We start from the raw sequence: 21072 nt of genomic DNA on the forward strand, positions 1-21072 counted from the left end.
AATGCAGAGAAGACGAGGCAGAGAGAGTCTACCCTTCCAGATCTATGATGTCTTGTAAAAGTAGACTAGAGTCCAGATGATGCTGAAGTGAACCATCAGCAGCAAAACCTGGAGCCTCGTAAAGACACAAGGAATATTCCTGAATAGAGCTGCAGTGGCCACCAGCAGACGACTGGTCATACTGGGCAGTTTTCATGTCTCATAAGATGAAGTCTATTAAAAATGATCCATATATTTCTTAACTTGTTAAAAAAGAGAAACATGTATTAGGAGATCTAAACTCTCAACAATATAATGGTGCTCTGCTTTATTTCAATAGCAGACACTTTTTCACCTGATGTGTATCTAGTTTTGGAAAAGTATCGGGAAGCATGTTTGGATTTGGCCAAGTTGACCACTGTATCAACATTTTGTCTCTTTTCTTTTTTCTTCTTTTACAGAAACTGATGCCACGTTCTTTCCATTCCTGTCTTCTGACAGGGCTGAATTCCAGACCGGTTCTGCAAGCTGTAATCCAAAGGGATTGCTCTATCTCCACTGTATTTCTCCCACCACCTCCTCTGCTTTCCCACTTGTCTTTTCATCTCTCGCTTGGCCCTCATCCCCCTGTCTCTTGGAGAGGTGGGAGGAATGTGTCAGGCCCTTTGCCCTTTCGTGCACTTGTTTTCTGTGCAAATTACTGGGAAATGGAAGCTGTCCGTGAGAAGGGATCTGATTGCCTGAGGAGAGCTGAGTGGAGCGGAGCTCTGCGCAGGCTGACGACGAACTTATATCTACAAAAAAGTCCAGCACAGCTCCTCAAGTCAGCTTTTCTGTATTGTCTTCTCTGCATTTATTGATTTCAAAAAACAAAAAGGACCACCAGAACTGACGAGGAGATGTCCAGCAGTCCACATAGAGCGGTCCAGCTTTAAGTCTTGAATCCCACACCTCAGATAGTTCATAAGGACAAGCTCAACACAGTTTCATGTATTCACTTTATTTCACTTTGTGAAAGTCAATAAACATCAAATTTACAGCTTTCTTTTTGGAGCTTTCAACCACATCTAATGGCTTTCATCAGCAAATGAACTGGCTCAGGCATCACTGAGTGTGGGATGTCAGTTATGTGATAACAGGTGGACATAAATGGAGGGGGGATCGTAACCCCCTCACTGTTTAAGGTGGTCTCTGCGGTTAGACGTGAATGGCCACCTTGATTTTTTTCCCGCTGTCCACTGACAACCAACTCATAACCTTTGACCCCCTCCAGATTCAGATTTCAGATTTCTTTTAATGGTCATTTTTATGTTGGTACATAAAAACAAAATAGCGTTTCACATAAAAACACCACGCAGAATGAAAAAGGAGCTCATAGTGCAATACTCAAAAAAGAATATTAATAACTAGTAATGATAAATATAGTCACAGATGAAGGATTGTTGATGCTGTGAGTGGTTCTGGTCTGGTGTTCACAGACCACTCCTGAACTGGTTCTGTTAGCTGACGCAGACCATGACATGTGGGCGAAAGTATCAACCTTTGAGTTGAGACTATCTCATAGAAGAATGAATTCACTTTCATGTCCAAACGGAGTTCATTGTCCCGGTGTAGTTTTGACTTCAGCTGGTGTAGTGTTTGCATGAGGAGAGATGGAGATGGGAGAAACTTCAGGAGTGACAACTAGTTCTAATCCTCATGTCTGGTTTCCTCCAGAGAAGATGCTTCGAACTGAGACCAAACACTTCAGTCTCAGTTTCATTAGAGTCTTTTAGCGGCAGACCTTCACGGAGGAGATGTGTCCATGTTCCTGCTGTCATAAAGCCCAGATCAGTGGAGCGCTGCAGTGGTTGTCCCTCTGGAACTTTCTCTTATCTCCACACAGGATCTCTGGAGCTCAGCCAGCGTGACCATCAGGTTCTTGATCACCTCTCTTACCATGGCTCTTCTCCCCCTGATTGCTCAGTTCGTCCAGGCAGCCAGCTCCTGGTTGGTCCACACTTTTTCCAGCCCTGACACAGTCCTGTCTCTGAGCTCCGCAGGTAGTTCCTTCACCTTGTGGCTCGGTTTTTGCTCTGATATGCATTGTCAGCTGTGAGACCTCATATAGACACGTGTGTGCCTTTCCACATCATATCCAATCTATTGAATTGGCTGCAAGATGTAGAAACATCTCAAAGTGACCGAGAGAAACTGGAGGCACCTGAGATGAAGTGTCTGAACACTGATACAATGTGATATTTCACTTTTTCATTTTTAATACATTTATTACTAAAATTATGTTTTCACTTTGTCATTAGGGTGTATTGAATGTAGACTGATGAGGGAAATTTGCAACATAACAAAGAGTGAAAAAAGTGAAGGGGTCTGAATACTTTCTGAATGCACTGTACATTACATAATAAGTGTTTTGTGGGAATGAACTAATAAAAATATGAATTAACACCAGTGTTTAGGCCACATTTGCTCAAATTAGAACCAGACTAATTGAGTGGACTGGGTTTTTACTGAGGAAAAGCTCGCTTAAAAAATACATGGTCATTTTTCCTTTGAATAAGTAATTTAGTGCAGCCCCTCCAATCTTATCCTTGAAAGAATTATTGAAATTCCTGGCAGTAAATTTCATGGAACCGTATTAGTTCAAGATCTCGAGATGATTCCTTTCTAATTCATATCAACAGAGCTATAATACATGAGAAATGAGGCTGTTTAACAGCAATAAATAAACTTAAAATCTCATTGGACACACTCCCCTTGTCTATATATAACTAAGTGAAACCAGGAGTCAGGCATTAAGAAAACCCAGTGAAAGTAACTTTCTTTGTTTTGATTACTGTATTTATTGCCTGCATCGTGTATATTTCATGATATACGAACTGTTGACCCTCGTGTCTTTAGCTTTTATTCCTTTGTTTACACACGTCCGTGGTCCACGTGCCTTTGCTTGTGTTCATCTTAAAAACAGTTTCTTTCATTGATATTGAATTGTTGGGTCAACCTGAAGATCGAGGGGTTAAAGCCTCAAACACGTTTCATGAAATCCTTAGTTTGTGTCCCACCAGGAATCTTTGTTGCATTTTATTTCACATCTCTCCCTCCCTTCATTTCCTGTCGTCTGTCTGTCTATTGGCTGTCTAATGAAGGCCTAAAGTGTTGAGAAGACAAGTATCAACAAAGGTTTGAATGACAAATGAAGGAATAAAATCATATTAAAGAAATAAAATCAAAATACATCAAATAAAAGCAAAAATAAAAACAATATCGGCATACAAGAAGATATACAAGAGGAAAATAGATAAGAGACACCGGGTAAGAGCATAAAATACCACATGCTACCCAAAAGCCTGTGTGAACAGATGGGTTCCACTGATTCCAGGGTTCTGACACTTGGTGGAAGAGCTTAGGAGCAGGTGACTGGAAGGCCCGACCACCCTGGGCTTTTAGACCCAGAGTGGAGGACCTAAGAGCTCGACTCGTGGCGTGGGGGTGAAGGAGCTTTGTGATGTATTCTGGGGCCTGTCCATGTAGAGCTCTAAAAGTCAGAAATAAATTTTAAAATTGATTCAAAAATTAATTAGAGATTATGTTTACAAGAGATATTAAAATTATAAAAAGTGTAAATAAATAATACTGACAACATATTTTTGGAGCCTTGGTTTCATCTTTGGTCTTTCACACCAACATTCACACCAGTGTTCCAGGACAGAAACTTTGTCAGAGTCAGACTGGCCTGTTTCACGTCATACATGTGAAGGTGCTACTCATAACATGAGCAATGGCAGCTGTGCCAGTAATCCATGTCAAAAAAAAGCCTATACACATATACATATATACACACACACAAGGGCCAGAATAAATTTCACGTTTGGCAACTCACAAATTCACTTGTGGTCACTTCATCGTTTCAGCATGAGTAACATCAGTTTCTAAATAAGGTGCACTGAGGTGTCTGACCTGCACCTGGACGGCAGACGCACAGTCCAAATATGCACTTTCTTGCAAACTCCAGATTCCACTGACTGTCTGTCTGTTAGGGCCCTAAACCGTTACATAATGCATATTCTACATATTCTACATGTCAGCCACACGTTGCTGATGAAATCCCTCAATTTATGGAGCAGCTCAAGACGAGTCACCCATTGAGGAATGTCTGCTGAGCCAGGCCCTTTCTTCTTTGGTGTTTGACCTTTTAACTTTTTTTTTTGTTTTGTTTTCCTGCATCAATCCTCAGAGGTAACGTTACACATACAGCAGCGGCCTATTTTAAGACATTCCACAGTGACTCATGCTGCCTTTTTTAAACTTTCACTGCTTCTTCCTTTACGTTTCCTCGTGCATTGATTAAGTTCTGTCCTATCAACGTGTCTCTTGGCTGTCTGCTTACCCGTCTCACCACCTCTGTGTCTGTCTAGCTGCCTATCTACTGATTCATTTATCACACATGCTTCTTAGCATCATCAAAGTGACATCATTGTCCTCTCCTTCGCAGCTTTTAAGAAACCCAAAACCTCTGGGAATCCATATTGCCCGGGGCCAACATCCCCTGGAAAAACATCTGGGAGAAACTCAACAATAAACCAGTTGATTTACACCAATTAGATAATCCCAACAGGACAAATTCTGGGTCAAGCGCCCGCCTGCCCTCCTACGCTCCCTGTCAGGCTCAGGTGAGTGGGATAGTCTGTTGGCAAGTAACGGGTTAGTGTCTGTCTCCCCCCTACACCTCGTCTCATCCCTTCACCAACCCCCCCTCAACCCCCCCCCAACCTTATCTCCGAGGGCTATATATTGGAGGTCGTGACTCGTCTGCATCTTAAGCATCACTCGCATCCGCAGACACTCGCAGACATACAAACACAAACGTGTCTGGTTCATTTTCGAGGAACGGCGGTGCGGACGAAGAGCAGACTCCAGCGATGAGGTCCCTGCTGAAACTGGCTGTGATTCTGTTTTGTGTCCAGAGGGGAGAAGGCCACTGGCTGAGGACACTGATTGGTAAGTGAAGGGAAGGTCGTGACCTATGACCTTTTGGCTAAACTCAAATTTTTGCTTGTTCTGAGACCAATGTGTTAAATATTGTGTCTAGCCTTGGAGCTATATCACTTTAAACTTTGACTTTCTGCCTCTAAGAATTTATTGATTTTAAGTTAGAGTATAAATAACTGGTATTTCATTGTGGACTGGAAATTAGTTGCTAAATTAGTTGCTCTTTGCTGTCAATTAAGAGTAAATTTTATTGTTTTTCTACCACTCATTTTGTGCATCAGCTGTTTGCATAACTCTTTCTGCTTTTTCTAGATCAGAAACGAGAAACAGCGTCTCCACACACGTCTCCAAATGAGGATGAAAGAAGCGGATATCAAGCTGACGAAGACAGCCAAACAGAAGCTTCTGGAGTCGGGCCATCACCCAATCCCATCCTCCCGATCCCAGTGCGGTCACGCCGCTCCACTACTGACTCCCAGTGCGGCCTGCGCTCCATCCTGCTGCAGGTTCGAGACCTCGGGCTGGGCTACGACTCAGACGAGAGCGTCCTCTTCAAGTACTGCAGCGGGACGTGTCCCCGGATTCTCTCCAACCATGACCTCACCCTCACTAACCTGCTGCTCAGGGGGGTGCTCCCCCACCCGGTGCCCGGGGAGCTGTGGCACAACACGCCCTGCTGCAGGCCCACCGACCACGAGGACATGGCCTTCCTCGATAACTCGCACCGCTGGCACAAGGTGGAGAAGCTGTCGGCCGCCGGCTGCAGCTGCGTGGGGTAGATGGCTGACTGTAGACGGGTGCAGGGGGGAGTAGAGAGGGCGGAGGGCTGCATGTACACGGTGAAGGGGAGGTAAGAGGGTTTGAGTTTGCTGGCAGGTTCTCTTGTAATATCTGTAAATGTCTAATTCCAAAATGACAAACCACTGAGGAAGCTGAAACTTATTCTTATGAAGTTATCTGTGTCAAACCAGCAAGCACAAACTTTCCCCTGTCGCTTTTGGGTTAAAACCTCATCAATCCAGTTTTGTTGGTGATCTCATGGGACTCAACAGGATTAGAATTTTATTACTCGTGGCTCATGTAAGCTTTAAAAAACTATTCCGATAGCAGTCAAGCTAGACAAAAAAAAATCAGGCTGCCTTCTAGGAAAGGGATTTTTCATATGATACCAACAATTAATTAACATACAGAATTAGAAGTGAGCTCTTCAAATGTAAATAGTTTTTTTTTTTTTATAAATGAAAGCTTTGCCTATGTCAGCTGATTTTGCCCTTTTCTGACTCTTAACTTTCTGACAAAGTGATGTAAAAAAGGCTGAACAGAGGCATGATTCTACTAAAAAACATAACTACTTGACTCTCTTTATAAAAAAGCTGACATGTATTTATTTAATATCTTCATTGCCATTTTGGGGGTCAACAATAAAACGTATCGTAACGTATAAGTAACGTATATGTACGAAGCTGCATGGATACGCCACAGCCAACACAGCTGAGTGAAGCTCTTTACAATTCAGACGTCTTCGTCAGAAAGTCCGGCCACAGTTGAAACATGTGTATTTATGTAAGATAAGTTATTTATTTATTTGATGTCATTCGTTTGTCATTATTAAATGTCATGATTAATTTATTTTGTAATGTGCTCATCTCTGTGTTCTCTGTGTGTACAGTTCCTAATAAAGATAAACTTGTACAGAACTAATCAGTGTTTGTGGGAATTTCATTGGTGTAGAAAGAGAAATTACACATTTTGGTGTAATTTATACAACAAAGTGTTTATTCAAGGTTTTATATAAAAATATTTGAATGTTTTCGCACACATACAAAACTCCTAGATCCTTTAGCTGACTCTCAGGATCCAGATCATATTCTCTGTAGGTCTGTGAGCCAGCGTCGTTTTATTGTCTGGTGGCAGCTGGGATGTGCAGCTTGATCAGGTTTTAAAGTTATGATGTCTACAGACGTGTATGTTCCTGGAATAAGAGAGGACAGTCCTCTAAGTATGGGAACGCTGTATACTGTTGACTGCCTTCACCATCTCTATGTGGCCATCGCGGCCTCCTCTGCCTCCTCCGCCTCCTCCGGCTCTGCCCCCCACACCTGGACACGTCCCTCCATGGCAGTGAGGAGGCAGGTCTCTGTGGGGTGGAAGGACAGCGACTGGACGACAGCTTTTCCCACCGGCAGCTTCAAGGACAAAGAGCCCTGGAAGACAACAAAACATTAGAGTGGCATGTTTTTGGTTCACCTCCTATAACTGCTTTTAATTTAAAGTTACACCATATTTGGATCAAATCTGGTGGGCAGAGTGCTTTTGGTAAAAAGATGATGCATTCATGAGTCGATGAGAAATTTCCTGGACACATCATCACATTCAAATGCTCTTCTATCATAAAATCAAACAGGGGGTCACTGGCTGCTGTTCAGCATTTAAACACTTTTCTGCCGACCGCCTCTAGCTTCCCCCTTTTGTCTGTAATACTGTTTACTGGAGTTCTATTAAACTATTAAACCTGTTCTGTTAATTTCACTTATCTGAAACTAATTCAACTGGATGCTCACCTCCACCAGGTCCCAGCAGTAGACGTGTCCGTCCTCTGAGCAGCTCAGGACATGCGTGTCTTTACTGGATAGACAGCAGTCCAGCTTGTAGCCCTTCATCTTATGTCCTGTGTACCTGAGTGAAACAAACAAAGCAAAGCATCAGGACTGATATGATGTCACACTGAATATGATTTATTGTGTCAAGGTCAATAAATGCTCAGGACGCTTTTCTGGTGACATTTCTTGCAAACGTCATGGTTCCACATACATGGACCCAGTAGAGGGAGGCGGACAGAATAACAGACATCAGTAAATATTACTTTCACTCTTGTGATGTTCGCTTTACTTTTGATTGCAGCTGTGTCAGAGGGGTGTTGACTCAGTTCTGTGGTGTTTTTTCAGGTTTTGGTTTGTGGTGTTGAAGTCATTGTGTCACAAGTTTTAGCAAAATAGTGGGTTGAGCTGAGATAAAGGTGGCACAAGCTGCCACACTGGTGTTTAAGTGCTAAAATTAAGACAACTTTAATAATGCATTTTTAGACGGAGCAGTTTGGTTTACAAGGATTTGTACCCACAATTTTGTGTGCATCCAAAAAATACACTGCAAGTATTGTTTTTACCTCTATCAAATTTTCACTCAGATATGGAATTACTTGTTTTTCTAATCAAATTTTAAATTTTTTTGCATGGAAAAAAAAAACTTGCCAAAATATAAAAAAACAAAACAAAACATGAGCTCAAATACTGCGACACGTTTTACAATTTTAAATGAGCACTCACTCTCCAAGCATCTCCCCCGTGCTCTTATCCAGGAGTCTGACTGTTGAATCCAAACTGGAGCTCAGAGTGCACTGACCGTCTTGACTGAAACACACACAGGTGATGGGACCTGGAACACACACAAGTTAAAGGGAAATGCTTTTGAACAACTCAAAGTTTTCTTGCTTGGTGAAATCTCGTCACTTCCCAGTGTTAGTGTCAATCTCTATGGTCATACTTTTCTATCACTTCTTTTTCTATTATCTCTACTGATACTGTTACCAGTGATAGCAGGAGTAGCAATAGTTGAAAAGATGTTATGAAAACATTTACTGACTGCTGATGAAGTCCACATGCAGCTGTCCCATCCTCAGGTCGTAGCGCCTCACTCTGCCGTCCACTGATCTAAACAGAGGATCATTTCAGAATATTCTGTGTCAGAAACATATTAAAATGAATTCTCTGTCTAACTGGAAATGGGGTTGATTAAACTGGCAACACTTGGTTTACTCTTTGCTGCCAGTTAAAAATTAAGCTGCTGCAATCTGAATGAGCAGGAGACAAGCAGTTTGTGGAATTGTGATTAATTTAAATTAACCCTAACACTTTTATGACTTTAGAAGGAAAGAACATGTCAACTTGTCTCACCCAGTGAGCAGCTCATGTTGTGCCACCTTCAGGCTGCTGATGCCGTCCCGAGCCTCGTCTAGAATCTGGATGGGCTCAAATCTTCTGGACCTGGTGTCCCAGCACCTAACGGTCCCATCTATGGACCCTGGATGAGGAGAGAACATACAGCACACAGAAAACACACACAAACCCAGACCACAATTAGATGTAATACAGACATATTTTACATTGTTAGTGCTGACGAGATATATAGACCAAAGACATCTCGAGGTTCACCTGGTCAAAAAAAAACAAAAAACAAAAAAAACCCACAATGCATTCTGAATCATGTATTTGGCATTGTAGGCATTTTACTTGAACGAAAACTCACCAGACAAGATAACAGTTGCCTCCTCGTTGAACTGGACACAGTTGACTTTCTGTCAACAGAAAATTTCGGTGTAAAATAAAAAAAATGTACAAACAAAAAATAAAGTATGAAGACACAAAAGACCAAGCGACATCAAATTATTTAGGTGCAACAAATGAACATGAAAAGGTTTTTAAATGAAATGGACATGACAACAATCAGCTAACACAGAGTTATAACCAGCAGCACTGACCCCAGCATGACCCCTGAGTTTGCGTGTGACCTGGCCTGAGGCAACGTCCCACAGGATCACTGTCTTGTCAGAGCTGCAGGAGCAAAGCTGGCTGTTGTCAAAGGAGCTGTGGAAGCAGCCAATGAGAAAAAAAGCACTGTTATTTCATCCAGGGGCCACAGAGTTGTGTATCTACAGTACATACCAATCTACAGAGGGGTGGGCAAAATAAATAACGGAAACAATATGAAGTACCTAATCCATCCATCTATCTATGTTTCTATTGATACAGCATTTCAGCATTTCTTCTTTCTTTGTGCGTTTACAGTTTATGCCATATTTCTGAAATGACTTTCCTGGCACACTGTGGAGGAGGCTGTAATAATTATCTCACCCATCAGCATCCAGAACCTCGTATCCATGGCCACTGTATGTCTTCAGCAGGGTCCCTCTGCTCACACTCCACAGCTTCAGAGATTTGTCACTGCCACAGGACAGCAGGTAGTTCCCATCAGCTGACCAAGCGGGAAGACATGAGACAGAGGCAGGTATGAGCTAATGGCATTTTGTGCTTGACTCACGACTCACATGGAGGTCTCACACCAAAGCTGGATTACCAAGTGGAAAAAAGCAGGCAACTGTTCAGGGAACCCCAAGAGCACCAGGTTTACTCCCAATTACAAATTTTTCTCAGGGTCCTCTATGGAGCTTAATCCAGCCATGGTTCACAATCAAGATGCTTAAGGGCCTGCATGCTTTCACCTTGACTAAACTAGACTACTGTCAGACTTTATAATGCATTTTATTCATAATTTGGACATTAGCTTAAACCCATTTTATCATTGGCATCAACATTAGGATGACAAACATGTTCCTTCCTTACCGTTGAAGCGAACAGCTCTGACAGCTCCTTGCTGACAGTCTATGGTTTTGAGCAGATGCTGTGGAAGCTGAGGAGCCTGAGGTCTGGGCTGAGGAAACGCCATGACCTAACCTGAGTCAAAAAAAACCCCAAAAACATAACACAAACATGTCAGCCACAGCTTTCCCTTTATTACAGTTAATTATGGTGCAGCTTTATAGTCTTTTTTTCAAGCTGTAAATACTGCTACACAAAGTGTAAGCTAGGTTTGCATTAGCCTACTTCTTCTACATCACATAAAAATGTAAACATTTCATTAGCTTGCTTTATTGAAGCAAATCAATGGGACTTTACGAGGAGACTACTATAGTTATATAAGTTTATGGGACACGTACATTTTGGTCAAGTTATTGTCTTCAATAGGTGATTTTTTTTACAAAGCTAGCATGTTTTACTAAATATTTGCATCCAGATTTACGTCGCTACTCACTTACTTAACTGGCTTGAATAGAGTTCAATTTCAGGAGAACGCCATGTTGATATCTATAGTAATAGGAACATTAATAGTGAGTATTATGATAAATTCATCTCCAGTTTGAAACCATTAGCACCACCGTCCATTCATTTTACCCATTAAAGTTAGCTAGTTCGCGCAATGCACTCTGGGATCAAATATTCCTGTCAAAATAAAAGTTCAAAGCCCCTCTTCCCGTTTCATCTTAGCCTGCGGATTGCTGTACGCTTTTTATTTTGAAATTCCCCGGATATGCCCACCCGCTAGACTCCATTTAGGAAGAGGCCCGTCAGCTGTCAGCTGTCCCTCGGTCACCGGAGTTTAAAAACCCTCACAATAAACAACAACAGGAGGGTATTGTAGCATATTATGTCATCCAACAATATGGCAGACCCGAGGAGACAAAATAAGATTTTAAGGTGAGTATGTTATACAGAAAATGGAGCTTTACTTTGAGGAATTAGCTAGCCGGAAAGCTTGGTTAACGCTAGCTAACTAGCTAAACCTTTACCATTGATCATGGGTATAGCCTAGAGGGATTAGCGGTTAGCTGATTCAGCTTTACGATTTAACGTTATACACCACTGAACAGCCACTACATGGTGATATTTAGTTAACATGTAGTTGGCTGTCGGTGTATTTACTTGTTCTGTTGTGTTTGAGCAGATGGATAGGGTTTCCAACTGTATTTTACTGCTATTTGCCCTTGTCTCATTCTCGGCAGTCAGCTAGCACGTCAGCTTTTGGGGGGGCTGTTTTGAGTCGGTTGTAGTCAGTGATTTAGTATGAGGATTTCTGTGGGATCACAGTCAGAAACACTTTCCTTTAAGGGCCACAATAATTAACTAGTGGCCCGGTGCAGTTACGACAACTACATTCAATTTGCTGATATTAGGGTGAGTAATATTATATGACGAAGTCATGTTCAAACTTTATGTACGTTTGACCCCGGGCTGCATTTAGATTTCCAGTTAAGGGAAATCTAAATGCTACAGCGTACAGTGATATGTTAAGCAAGAGTTTACTTTCCACTTTCTGGCCAAAGTTTGCCCAAGGCCCTTTCCTTTTTTAAGATGGCACATCCCCTGTGCTCAAAGCCACTTCCAGAAAGAAACTGTCGTTCCAGTTTGGTGAGGAGGAACCTGACTGGTCTACACCTTTGGGATGAACTGGAACACTGACTGTGAGCCAGACCATTTCACCAGACATCAGTGGTCGACTTCATTAATACTCTTAATTAATGCTCTCCCATTAATGGCTAAGTGGGAGCGCATCCCTGCAGCCAGGTTTAGACATCATGTAGAAAGGTTTCGCAGAAAAGTGCAGGCTGTTACAGCAGCAGGTTGATGTCCATGGTTTTTGAATGAGATGCTCAACAATTACATATGGGCGTATGAGACTGTAATAGTAACATAGGATGATTAGTTAAACAGTTATAAGACCTCATACAAAAATTAAACACTTGTTACATTGTGTGTTTGGTTGATATACATTTGTGGTATTGCAGATACAAGCCCCCCAGCACAGAAACCAACCCCACACTGGAAGACCCCACACCTGACTACATGAACCTGCTCGGCATGATCTTCAGCATGTGTGGACTGATGCTCAAGGTGACATGCAAGCAAACACACACACACACACACAGAGCACCCCTGTGACGCCTATCTCTCCCGTGTCCTTTACCTCTGCGTATGTCTATGTATGTGTCTGTGTGTCCACACTAAATGCGTGTCGCCCCTGAATGGTAGACTGTGGTCCAGCCCAATTGTTCCATTTAGAAGATTAAAGGTAAACTCACCTTTCAGATGAAAGAATGAAGGGCAGCTTTTGACTTTCAGCACTAAGGGCACAATAAACAAAACAAAGAGGGGACAGCAGAAGGGTAGCGTGGCCTCCCAGTCCAATACTACATAATTTCTTTAATTGACTTTCTTTTCATCAGCTATCATTTGTTTTGTTTTTTTAAATTGCATAAATTAGTTCCTAAAAATATCCTTGAATTATTGGGCAAAGACGAGCAATGACTCTGCCAGATTTGGGGTTTTTCTGTCAGCTCAGACAGAAACACTAACAACAAAATGCAGTGGATGTTTTATCTGGGTGTTTAAAAAAATAGATAAATAATCGCAACACTAAAAAAATAAATAAATACTGTATGAATATCAGGTACATATGGAGGAGTGTCAGGGCCACTCTTTGTTTTCAGAATAGCTTTTCTGTGGAGTGCTGTCATTCTGTTTGGTAATTCCGTATGGGTGATACACCAAATTATGCGTCTTTGTGTACTTGCCAGTATACAAACACCAAATTGAAGGTAATCATATACTTATTGATTCAGTGCCATTTATCAACTAAGTCGTTGTCCAGCTATCTCCTAAGTGTTCATCTATCTCCACTGCTAATTCAGTTTGTCTGTCTGTCTCCAAAGAAATGTCCCTTAACTAGAAGAACATCTAATGTTCCATTATATGAAGTTTGGTCTTTCTAGTCTGCCCTGCCCCGTACAGCTAACCTGTGTGTTTGTGTTTCAGTTGAAGTGGTGTGCCTGGATCGCAGTCTACTGCTCTTTCATCAGCTTTGCAAACTCCAGAAGCTCAGAGGACACCAAACAGATGATGAGCAGCTTCATGTGAGTATACAGTACTACGTGTATACACATACATGATATGTTGTATGTGTGACCATTTTCACACTGATAATGCTGCTATCTTGTAACGTCAGTACACTGCAAAGCAAAGCATGCATGTGTTAGTGAGTCCAGCTTCCTGGATGAAGCTCTGTCTGTCTGTCCGCATTAAGAAAATTGTAAAACTAACAAAATGGGTTATTGAAGTTTTACTTTTGTTAATGGTTTATCACATTGATTGAATCATTTTACATACTTTTCCTATATCGCTGTGTGTGTGTTTGTATTGCACATTTCAGCTCTTAGGAAAAGGGCTAATAAAGGCACTTTGTGTTTACATTAAAGTCTTGAATTATGCAGTTTTAAACCTGTAGGTTAGACCTTGCTCGTTCCTGCCATTGCGACTTTAGATGAGCCAACTCTAATGTCCAAAAGCTTTTAACTGTGTGACCTCCAAGGGTGGTGCATTTCCATTTGCTTATAGAAGAGTACTACAGTAGGGGCACTTGTCCAGGCCTCGCAGACAGATTTGCAATGAGGAAAAACCTCCTGGTCCATTGTCTAGATGAGGTTGTATTAAAGACGAGCTTGATGCACTCATAGTTTAGTAACACAAAATGTTTGGCTCAGCAAATAATGTCAGACGATGAACTTAATGCACCAGCCTGTGTGTAGAAGCTGGTTCAAGGCCAGTTTTAGGACATTTATCAATAGTCAAGTTATGATGTAAGTATCCCTGTGTTACTAAACAAAGGTGAGTATCTACACAGGATGAAAGCGCTGTGGAGGGCAGGTGTGTCATCGAGTTTATCAGGTCAACCTGCTCCAGAGTGGCTTCACATGGCTCAGGGATGAATTCTTTATACCACTTCACTTCTAATCAGGCCTGAGCTCAGCTGTAGTGTTTCATAATATGCCAACTTGTAAGCAAAATATCCAATTGATTTGAACTGAACTGAATAATTGAGAGAACTGGAGTGTGTTTTTGCTTCATCGGCAATAATTGAAAAATGTAATTTTTACATCATCACGCTCCACAAAGAAAGGTGCTCACAGACTGTAACAAATGCAAGAAGAAGTGATTCCAAGGTAGCAATACTGTTCATCTGCATCCTGATAATGCCAACATGCATAAATGTCAGCCCTATGTTATCAAACTTTTGTTTTTTTTTTACTCTACAGACTCAGACTGCCTTGGAATTCTGTGTCTGAATAATTCTTTTTACTAACACTCTTTACTCTTCTGATTTTTCTTTTGAATTTAAATATAATAAAATGGCATAATTACAGACTCTCTGTTGCCCTTATGTCCCACCCACATACAGTTCAGAGAAGGAAATTCATTCAAATAAGGTGGGAAGACGGTCAAAGGCTGTCAGATTGTGACTCTCACACTGTAATTGTACAGTTTACAGGATATTTTCTCCCTCTTCTCTGTGCTGTCTGCAGGCTGTCCATCTCAGCAGTTGTGATGTCCTACCTCCAGAACCCACAGCCAATGTCGCCGCCATGGTAACCAAGAGCCAACCACAGTAGAGCAAGTGAATTGCGGATGCCACAGTGGACAACGAGACAGCTGATTGGCCCCCTCCCCCAGGCCATCGGTGAGGAAAAGCAGAGACTGAAAGGAAGATAATTTGACAGAAAGAGAAGAAGAGAGAGAAAACAGATGGCCAGGAGAGACGGACGCTACGTCAAGATGGAGAGATCAAATGTTTTTTTGACTGTCTTCTCGTGCTTTTCTCTTTTTAACCTTTTTCTAAGTCTTTTGGTTGTTGATGAAAAGTTTGAAATTTTACTGTTTGGCTGATCTGTTGCAGGATGTCGCAAATAAAGTTGTACAGTTTTAAAAGGAACTGCTGCCTTTTGTTTGTCTATGGAAGAAAATATGGCTGCCATGCTCACAAGTTAAAATATTTACTAGTCTAGTAAAAGTACTAGCTCTAATCTAGTGGGAATTACAATTGGGAATCTCATATTTTTCTGAAAGCTTTAGTAAAGCGGACAAACCAACAGGAAGTGAGCACTGATGCCTCTCGTCAGCTTAAATCCCTGTTTCAATTTCAGTTTAATTTAGTTTAAATCAGGATTCTTCACCAGGTTAATCTGCCCACTTTCGATACCTCTTTCCAACACATATTAAAACAACCAAAAAGACATATCAAACTGTCTATTGAACTAGAATTTATTAACTGGTATTTTGGTACATTTTAACTCCTTACATAAGCAACTCTACCTAACACATACTCCAGATAAATCTCAGTTAATTCCACTTCATTTATCTTGCATTTAAACAGCACAGTTGAGAATTACAACAAAAGGAAGCAAAATTAGGATCAGGGTAAGGTAACTATTCAATCATGGTCTAAATTACAGTCAAATTAGCAAGACTGTTGCTACGTTACAGTAAAGCAGTGTGAACAGGTGTAGCTTCTAAACTTGGGAACCTTCACTAACCCCACCTTTGATCTACTGTGTGATTGTGATGTAGCTAAAAAGCAGGAATGAAAGAACATTTTTCACACACACACTTAGGTCTAATCCTCTCCTGTAAGGGCACTGCTCTTTCTCCTCTACAACACATGCAGATGCTAACAGCATTAATTGCCCGTGTGTGTGTGTGTGTGTGTGTGTGTGCCTGTGTGTGTGCCTGTGCATGTGTGTGTGTGTGCATGTGTGCGTGTGTGTGCTGATGACAGACAAGAAGCTGGGGAGTCAGCTGGATGTGAGACTGATTTAGTGACATTATAACTCACGTCTCCTCGGGCCTGGCTCTGTGAGGAGTAGGCACTTGAGCTGCTTGGCCTGCTGCCACATTTTCAGCAAACTCCACTGGATTTTCTCCTGATTTTGTCCTGACTCAATCTGCCAACCAATTTTTTTTTTTTTTTTTTTTTTTGGGAACACTTTAACAACGCCCTTTGTCCCATTGTTGTGGTTTTTCAATTCAGTCTGCCTCAGTCATACTGGTGCATTCGTTGTTGATTGCTATCACAGGAGAGGATATTGAATTTGTCAGACTCAGCTGCTATCTTCAGCATTGATCGGTGGCCTGCGTAATTTGGATATTAAAAACTGTCACAGTTTGCTGAATGTAGCTCTTAAAGTTCAGTGGGTGACAGGCTGGAGGCGATTTTAATTAAATCTAATCTCCATATTCTGCTCTGCCCAATGAGAGCAGGGTGGTAGGAGATGATTGGGAAACAGGCCTCCATCGTCTTTCTAACACTAGAGGGCACAACTGCATCACAGATGAATGAGTCTCTAATGAATCGACAGGAAATAACTTCAGCTGAGTGCTTCAAATGGATGATCAGTTTATACAGTCGGGAAAATATCAAAACTACTAGATAGTTGTTGTTTTTTTTCATCCCATTAATGCATCAATGGCGGCATGGAAAGAAATCTGTAATGTCAATATTTATATTGAATGGCACTGGAAACCTAAATTCCCTCTTCTTAAAGATGTCAAAGGGGGGGCAGGTGGTCTAAAGTTTGCAGACACTTTCCTGAAACCACATGGTCAACCAGTCCTCCAACCTGAACAACCATACAGGTCGTTTTTTTCTGCCCTCCAATACGACCCTATCTCCTGAAATAGCACCCCTACGGTGGCAGGCGTCCTGGTTGGTTGTCATGGTTACTGCAATAAACACACTGATTGTATCGAGAGCCGTCACTGTCATGGCTTTTTTAGGTTTAGGCACTAAAACTAGGTTAAGTTTAGGAAAGATGGTGATTTGGGTTAAAATAAGTAGCTGCTTCCTCAATATTAAACTATTATTGTTGTCATGGTTACGATAATAACAACACCAGGTTGCTAAACTTTGTCAAACAGGTAGTAGAAACAATATAAACTGTTATTTCCATATTGGACACATCCATCCACCCCAACCTCCTCCTGATGTGGACTCTATAAACTACGTCACCACACTTTTCCCTTTGCTCTTGTCATAATTACTACAACCACTAGATGTCACCTAGCAACAAAACGTGACTGTGGGTCATAATAATCTGCTGCACAGACGACCTATGGGCTCGTTTTTGACGGGGAGCCTCAACACTTCAGAGCAGGAATTGTTCTTGCTGCCAATCAAAAACAGTCTGAGAAACCAGTTTGTGTTTGTCCCTTCAGAAGAAAACAGTTCCCTGTGTTCATTTATTTACAGTGTGGTTTCCACAGACTTGAAACTTCATCTACAAAACTCCTTGGTTTTGTTTCTTTGTGCCTCCTTTGAATTATTTCATGTCACTGAGTGACTATGCCACCATAGAAACTTTATCACAAACATGTCTTTTGAGTGAGGATGTATTTATTAACCAGAACGCTACTCATTTCAAATGGTGTTTGACTATAAAGAGCAGGAATACTACGTTTATTTTAAGAGGAAGAATGGTATGCATTGCAAAATAATGTGAAATAATGTGGAATATAAACTAGACTGTAAATGATCACATTTCAATTGTATTTCTATAATGAATTTGGTTTTAGTGTAGGACTAAGACCAGTTCCTGGGTTGGAAGCTGGCTGTGAAAGACGTTAGCATGCATGTGTAAGTACCTTGCTGGAAGTCAGCCTGTGAAGGGCTTTGAAAAAACTGTTGTATAATACTGTAACTGCACTGTATGACTCTCAAAGTCTCTCATTAGGTTTAAACACAGACTACTGCACGTTTCCTTTCTAGGGGTAACCATGGCCATTTCAAAATGCATACATGATGTGAAAAAAAAATGCATTCAAGGCTCATGGTGAGGTGGACAAACATGTATGCAGACCTTAGATGCACAAGGGAAATTTCTGTTTCTAACTTCTGTTAGGTGACAGATATGATGGTGACAGAACAGTCACACAACTGCTCAGCGAAAGGTTAAGTTGAGTGAGGAGTTTGGCAGCAACTATGGGCTTATAACATGCTTACAAGAGCAACAGCAAACCTTTACTCAATAGGGATCAAAACCTAGAAGTTGAATAGTTTATAAAAGCATTGATCGGCCAAACTTTCATGCACACACTTACCTTAACAGCAACATGTAAGGGGGGGTTACAACCAAGCATGATCACTTATTTTGCCTATCAACAACAGTGAGTGGGACACTGGTGTCCTGCTGGGATTGACAGAGTAAACGTAAACAGTTTGAAGTCAGCATCCTGACCCAGATCATCTCAGCTTCAGGGACTGGAACCAGTAACATTTCAGACCCAGTACAATACTTTAACCTTCATGCTATGTCCTTAAAATGCAAAGTGTTTACTGCACTAGATTCAATCTACAGTGTAGCTGTTATGGCACAGAGTCCCCAGTCCTGTGAGTGTGTGCACTTGTGCCTGCATGTGTTTGTGCATGTTTATTGAACCCGACTGAGTCTCTGCAGCAGAACAGCCAGGCTGCTTTCTTTGTCCTCAAATGAGGTTAAACCGTAGCGAACCTCTGCAATATCTGAATCCCTTAAGTGTGTGCGTGAGAGGGTAGATGTGTGGCTACAGCCTTTAATTTTGAGGCGTAAGGTGTTATTATTGGATGCGAAAACCAGCAGCATTGTTGGTCTCTCTCACACACACACACACACACACACACACACACACACACACACACACACACACACACAAATAAATGCTCTCACAGGTCACTTTTGAGGACATTACATACACTTGGATTAATTTCCTGGAGACTTAACCTAACCTTAAGATAGACACACACACACACACACACACACACACACACACTAGAGAGTTTTGGTACATAACATGACACACTAACACCAAAGAGGCATCCAGAAATGGTAACACATGAACATAATTCAAATGTTAGCACAAGACGAGTTTTCTTGCTGCTTGATGTCATTTCAGAAAAAGAGACAAAGTCAGATCCCTGTGACTTTGGTACTGCCGCTTTAGCCTAGTTGTCTAAAATTATCTAAATGTTTCTCTATGGCCCTGCTAATCTGTCCGTGTCTCTTAAAGACACACACCTGTAAATGGACCAGTGACACAGGACAGTGAAATCACAACAGCTGTGTTGCCTAAACCTACAAATAACCAGTGGAGACACTGATGGATCAATGTGCATCTGTGTAAAATCACAGTTATGTTTGAAACCTGTCATTTCATGTGGGTTTGGAGCAGAATTCAACCATCATTCTGTTTATCATCTACTGTGACATTTACATTGGTTCATTTAGCAGATGCAGATGCTTTTACATCACACAACATCACTAAAGCTTCAGTACAGTGTGAGACCTTGGTGTAAGCACAAAGTACTATCACAATGTCTGCTGCTGTGAAATAAGTCTATTAGGATAAGTACAATAACCTCTTTATATCATGTTGTGGATGTAAATATATATTTAACCATTGCATTTGACCGGAAGAGACAGGGGATTTGACTAACTACAAAATTATAGGTCAAATTAGCAAAGTTTCAAAGTGATGGAGAAGCTCTTCAGGCTTTACGATGCTGCATGATGGAGAAAAGTTTATTCTTATCAAGCAGAGACACTATAGCAGCTCAGTTTGTTTCCTGCTGCCACAAGGTGACACAGTGAAAAGCTGAATCAATTAATCAGTAAAAAAAATATCAGCAACAACTTTAATAATTGATCACTGAGTCACTTTTCACGCAGAAACTCCAGACTTTCTCCACTTCCAGCCTCTTCTTTGTGGGAATTAGCTGCTTTTCTTTGTCTTATGTGGTCGTAAACTGAACATCTTTTTGCCCCATTAAACAAGCAATTTCATGGCACTTTGAGCTCAGGGAAATTATGATGTGCATTTCCCAATAGTTTTGGACACTCCACAAACCGAACAATTAATCGATTAATGGAGGAAAAAAACTGACAGATTAATTAAGAAAAGAAAATAATGATTAGCTGATTAATCCAAGACATAAGTAATATGTGTTCTGTGTACAATTAACATACGTGGAGATCGGTGCACAGTTAATGTCATGACTCTACATGAAATGCATAATTCTTAATTCTCTCTCTCTCTCTCTCTCTCACACACACACACAGGTCTCTCTCTCTCTCTCTCACACACACACACACACACACACACACAGGTCTCTCTCTCTCACACACGCACACACAGGTCTCTCTCTCTCTCACACACACACAGGTCTCTCTCTCTCTCACGCACACACACACACACAGGTCTCTCTCTCTCTCCCTCTCTCTCTCTCTCTCTCTCTCTCACACACACACACACACACGCAGGTCTCTCTCTCTCTCTCTCTCTCTCTCTCTCACACACACACACACACACACATACACACACACACAGGGAGAGAGAGAGAGAGAGAGAGAGAGAGAGTAGCGTTAGAGCGGCAGGGAGCGCACACACCGACGCGTCCTTTTCAGAACAGCACAGGACTGAACCGACAAAATGCCCTGATCGTTCCCGCTCCCTCAGTCCAGCCTCGGCCACCCCACACCTCACACCTCACACCGTGGGATACTGTTGAGCTGACTTCACACTGACGTTCATCACCCGGCGGCATCACTTTTGTCGGGATGTTCTGGATGTGAACATGGAGTTTCCCTTCCCTCCGGTGGCGGACACGTTGCTGTTTCTCCTCCGCCCCTCCAGTCCT

At 41.7% G+C, this 21072-nt stretch overlaps 2 protein-coding genes across 3 annotated transcripts; one reads left to right on the forward strand and one right to left on the reverse strand.

The window, feature by feature from the left end:
• Positions 1-6720: 6720 nt before the first annotated feature.
• On the reverse strand, positions 6721-10981 carry wdr83 (WD repeat domain containing 83). Of its 2 annotated transcripts, none has more exons than XM_071504955.1 (10): positions 10835-10981; positions 10362-10472; positions 9873-9993; positions 9500-9605; positions 9268-9316; positions 8916-9042; positions 8605-8672; positions 8289-8397; positions 7527-7641; positions 6721-7169 (listed from the first exon to the last, which is right to left on the reverse strand). In XM_071504955.1, exons 2-10 carry the CDS (start codon positions 10462-10464, stop codon positions 7005-7007), a joined length of 963 nt encoding a protein of 320 aa, XP_071361056.1. In that variant the 5' UTR covers positions 10465-10472; positions 10835-10981; the 3' UTR covers positions 6721-7004. The 2 variants fall into 2 exon arrangements, with proteins under 2 accessions (XP_071361056.1, XP_071361057.1); XM_071504956.1 differs by having other exon boundaries at positions 10831-10966.
• A 125-nt stretch (positions 10982-11106) lies between these two features.
• wdr83os (WD repeat domain 83 opposite strand) lies at positions 11107-15140 on the forward strand. Its single transcript, XM_071504957.1, has 4 exons — positions 11107-11273; positions 12362-12467; positions 13389-13486; positions 14933-15140. Exons 1-4 carry the CDS (start codon positions 11224-11226, stop codon positions 14997-14999), a joined length of 321 nt encoding a protein of 106 aa, XP_071361058.1. The 5' UTR covers positions 11107-11223; the 3' UTR covers positions 15000-15140.
• The last annotated feature ends 5932 nt before the right edge of the window (positions 15141-21072 follow it).

This window comes from Trachinotus anak, unplaced genomic scaffold, assembly GCF_046630095.1.
Source record: "Trachinotus anak isolate AG129_WGS33_773 ecotype Australia unplaced genomic scaffold, CSIRO_AGI_Tana_v1 ptg000019l, whole genome shotgun sequence".
NCBI lineage: Eukaryota > Metazoa > Chordata > Actinopteri > Carangiformes > Carangidae > Trachinotus > Trachinotus anak.

What these genes read in the sequence shown, in the direction of transcription:
- wdr83 (XM_071504955.1), bottom strand. Translation starts at nt 10,464, where the DNA reads ATGGCGTTTCCTCAGCCCAGACCTCAGGCTCCTCAGCTTCCACAGCAT. An exon ending in CAGAGCTGTTCGCTTCAACG is followed by an intron (nt 9,994 to 10,361) that starts GTAAGGAAGGAA and finishes CCGCTTGGTCAG; the next exon opens with CTGATGGGAACTACCTGCTG. An exon ending in AACTCAGGGGTCATGCTGGG is followed by an intron (nt 9,317 to 9,499) that starts GTCAGTGCTGCT and finishes TTCTGTTGACAG; the next exon opens with AAAGTCAACTGTGTCCAGTT.
- wdr83os (XM_071504957.1), top strand. Translation starts at nt 11,224, where the DNA reads ATGTCATCCAACAATATGGCAGACCCGAGGAGACAAAATAAGATTTTA. An exon ending in AGACAAAATAAGATTTTAAG is followed by an intron (nt 11,274 to 12,361) that starts GTGAGTATGTTA and finishes GTGGTATTGCAG; the next exon opens with ATACAAGCCCCCCAGCACAG. An exon ending in CAGATGATGAGCAGCTTCAT is followed by an intron (nt 13,487 to 14,932) that starts GTGAGTATACAG and finishes TGCTGTCTGCAG; the next exon opens with GCTGTCCATCTCAGCAGTTG.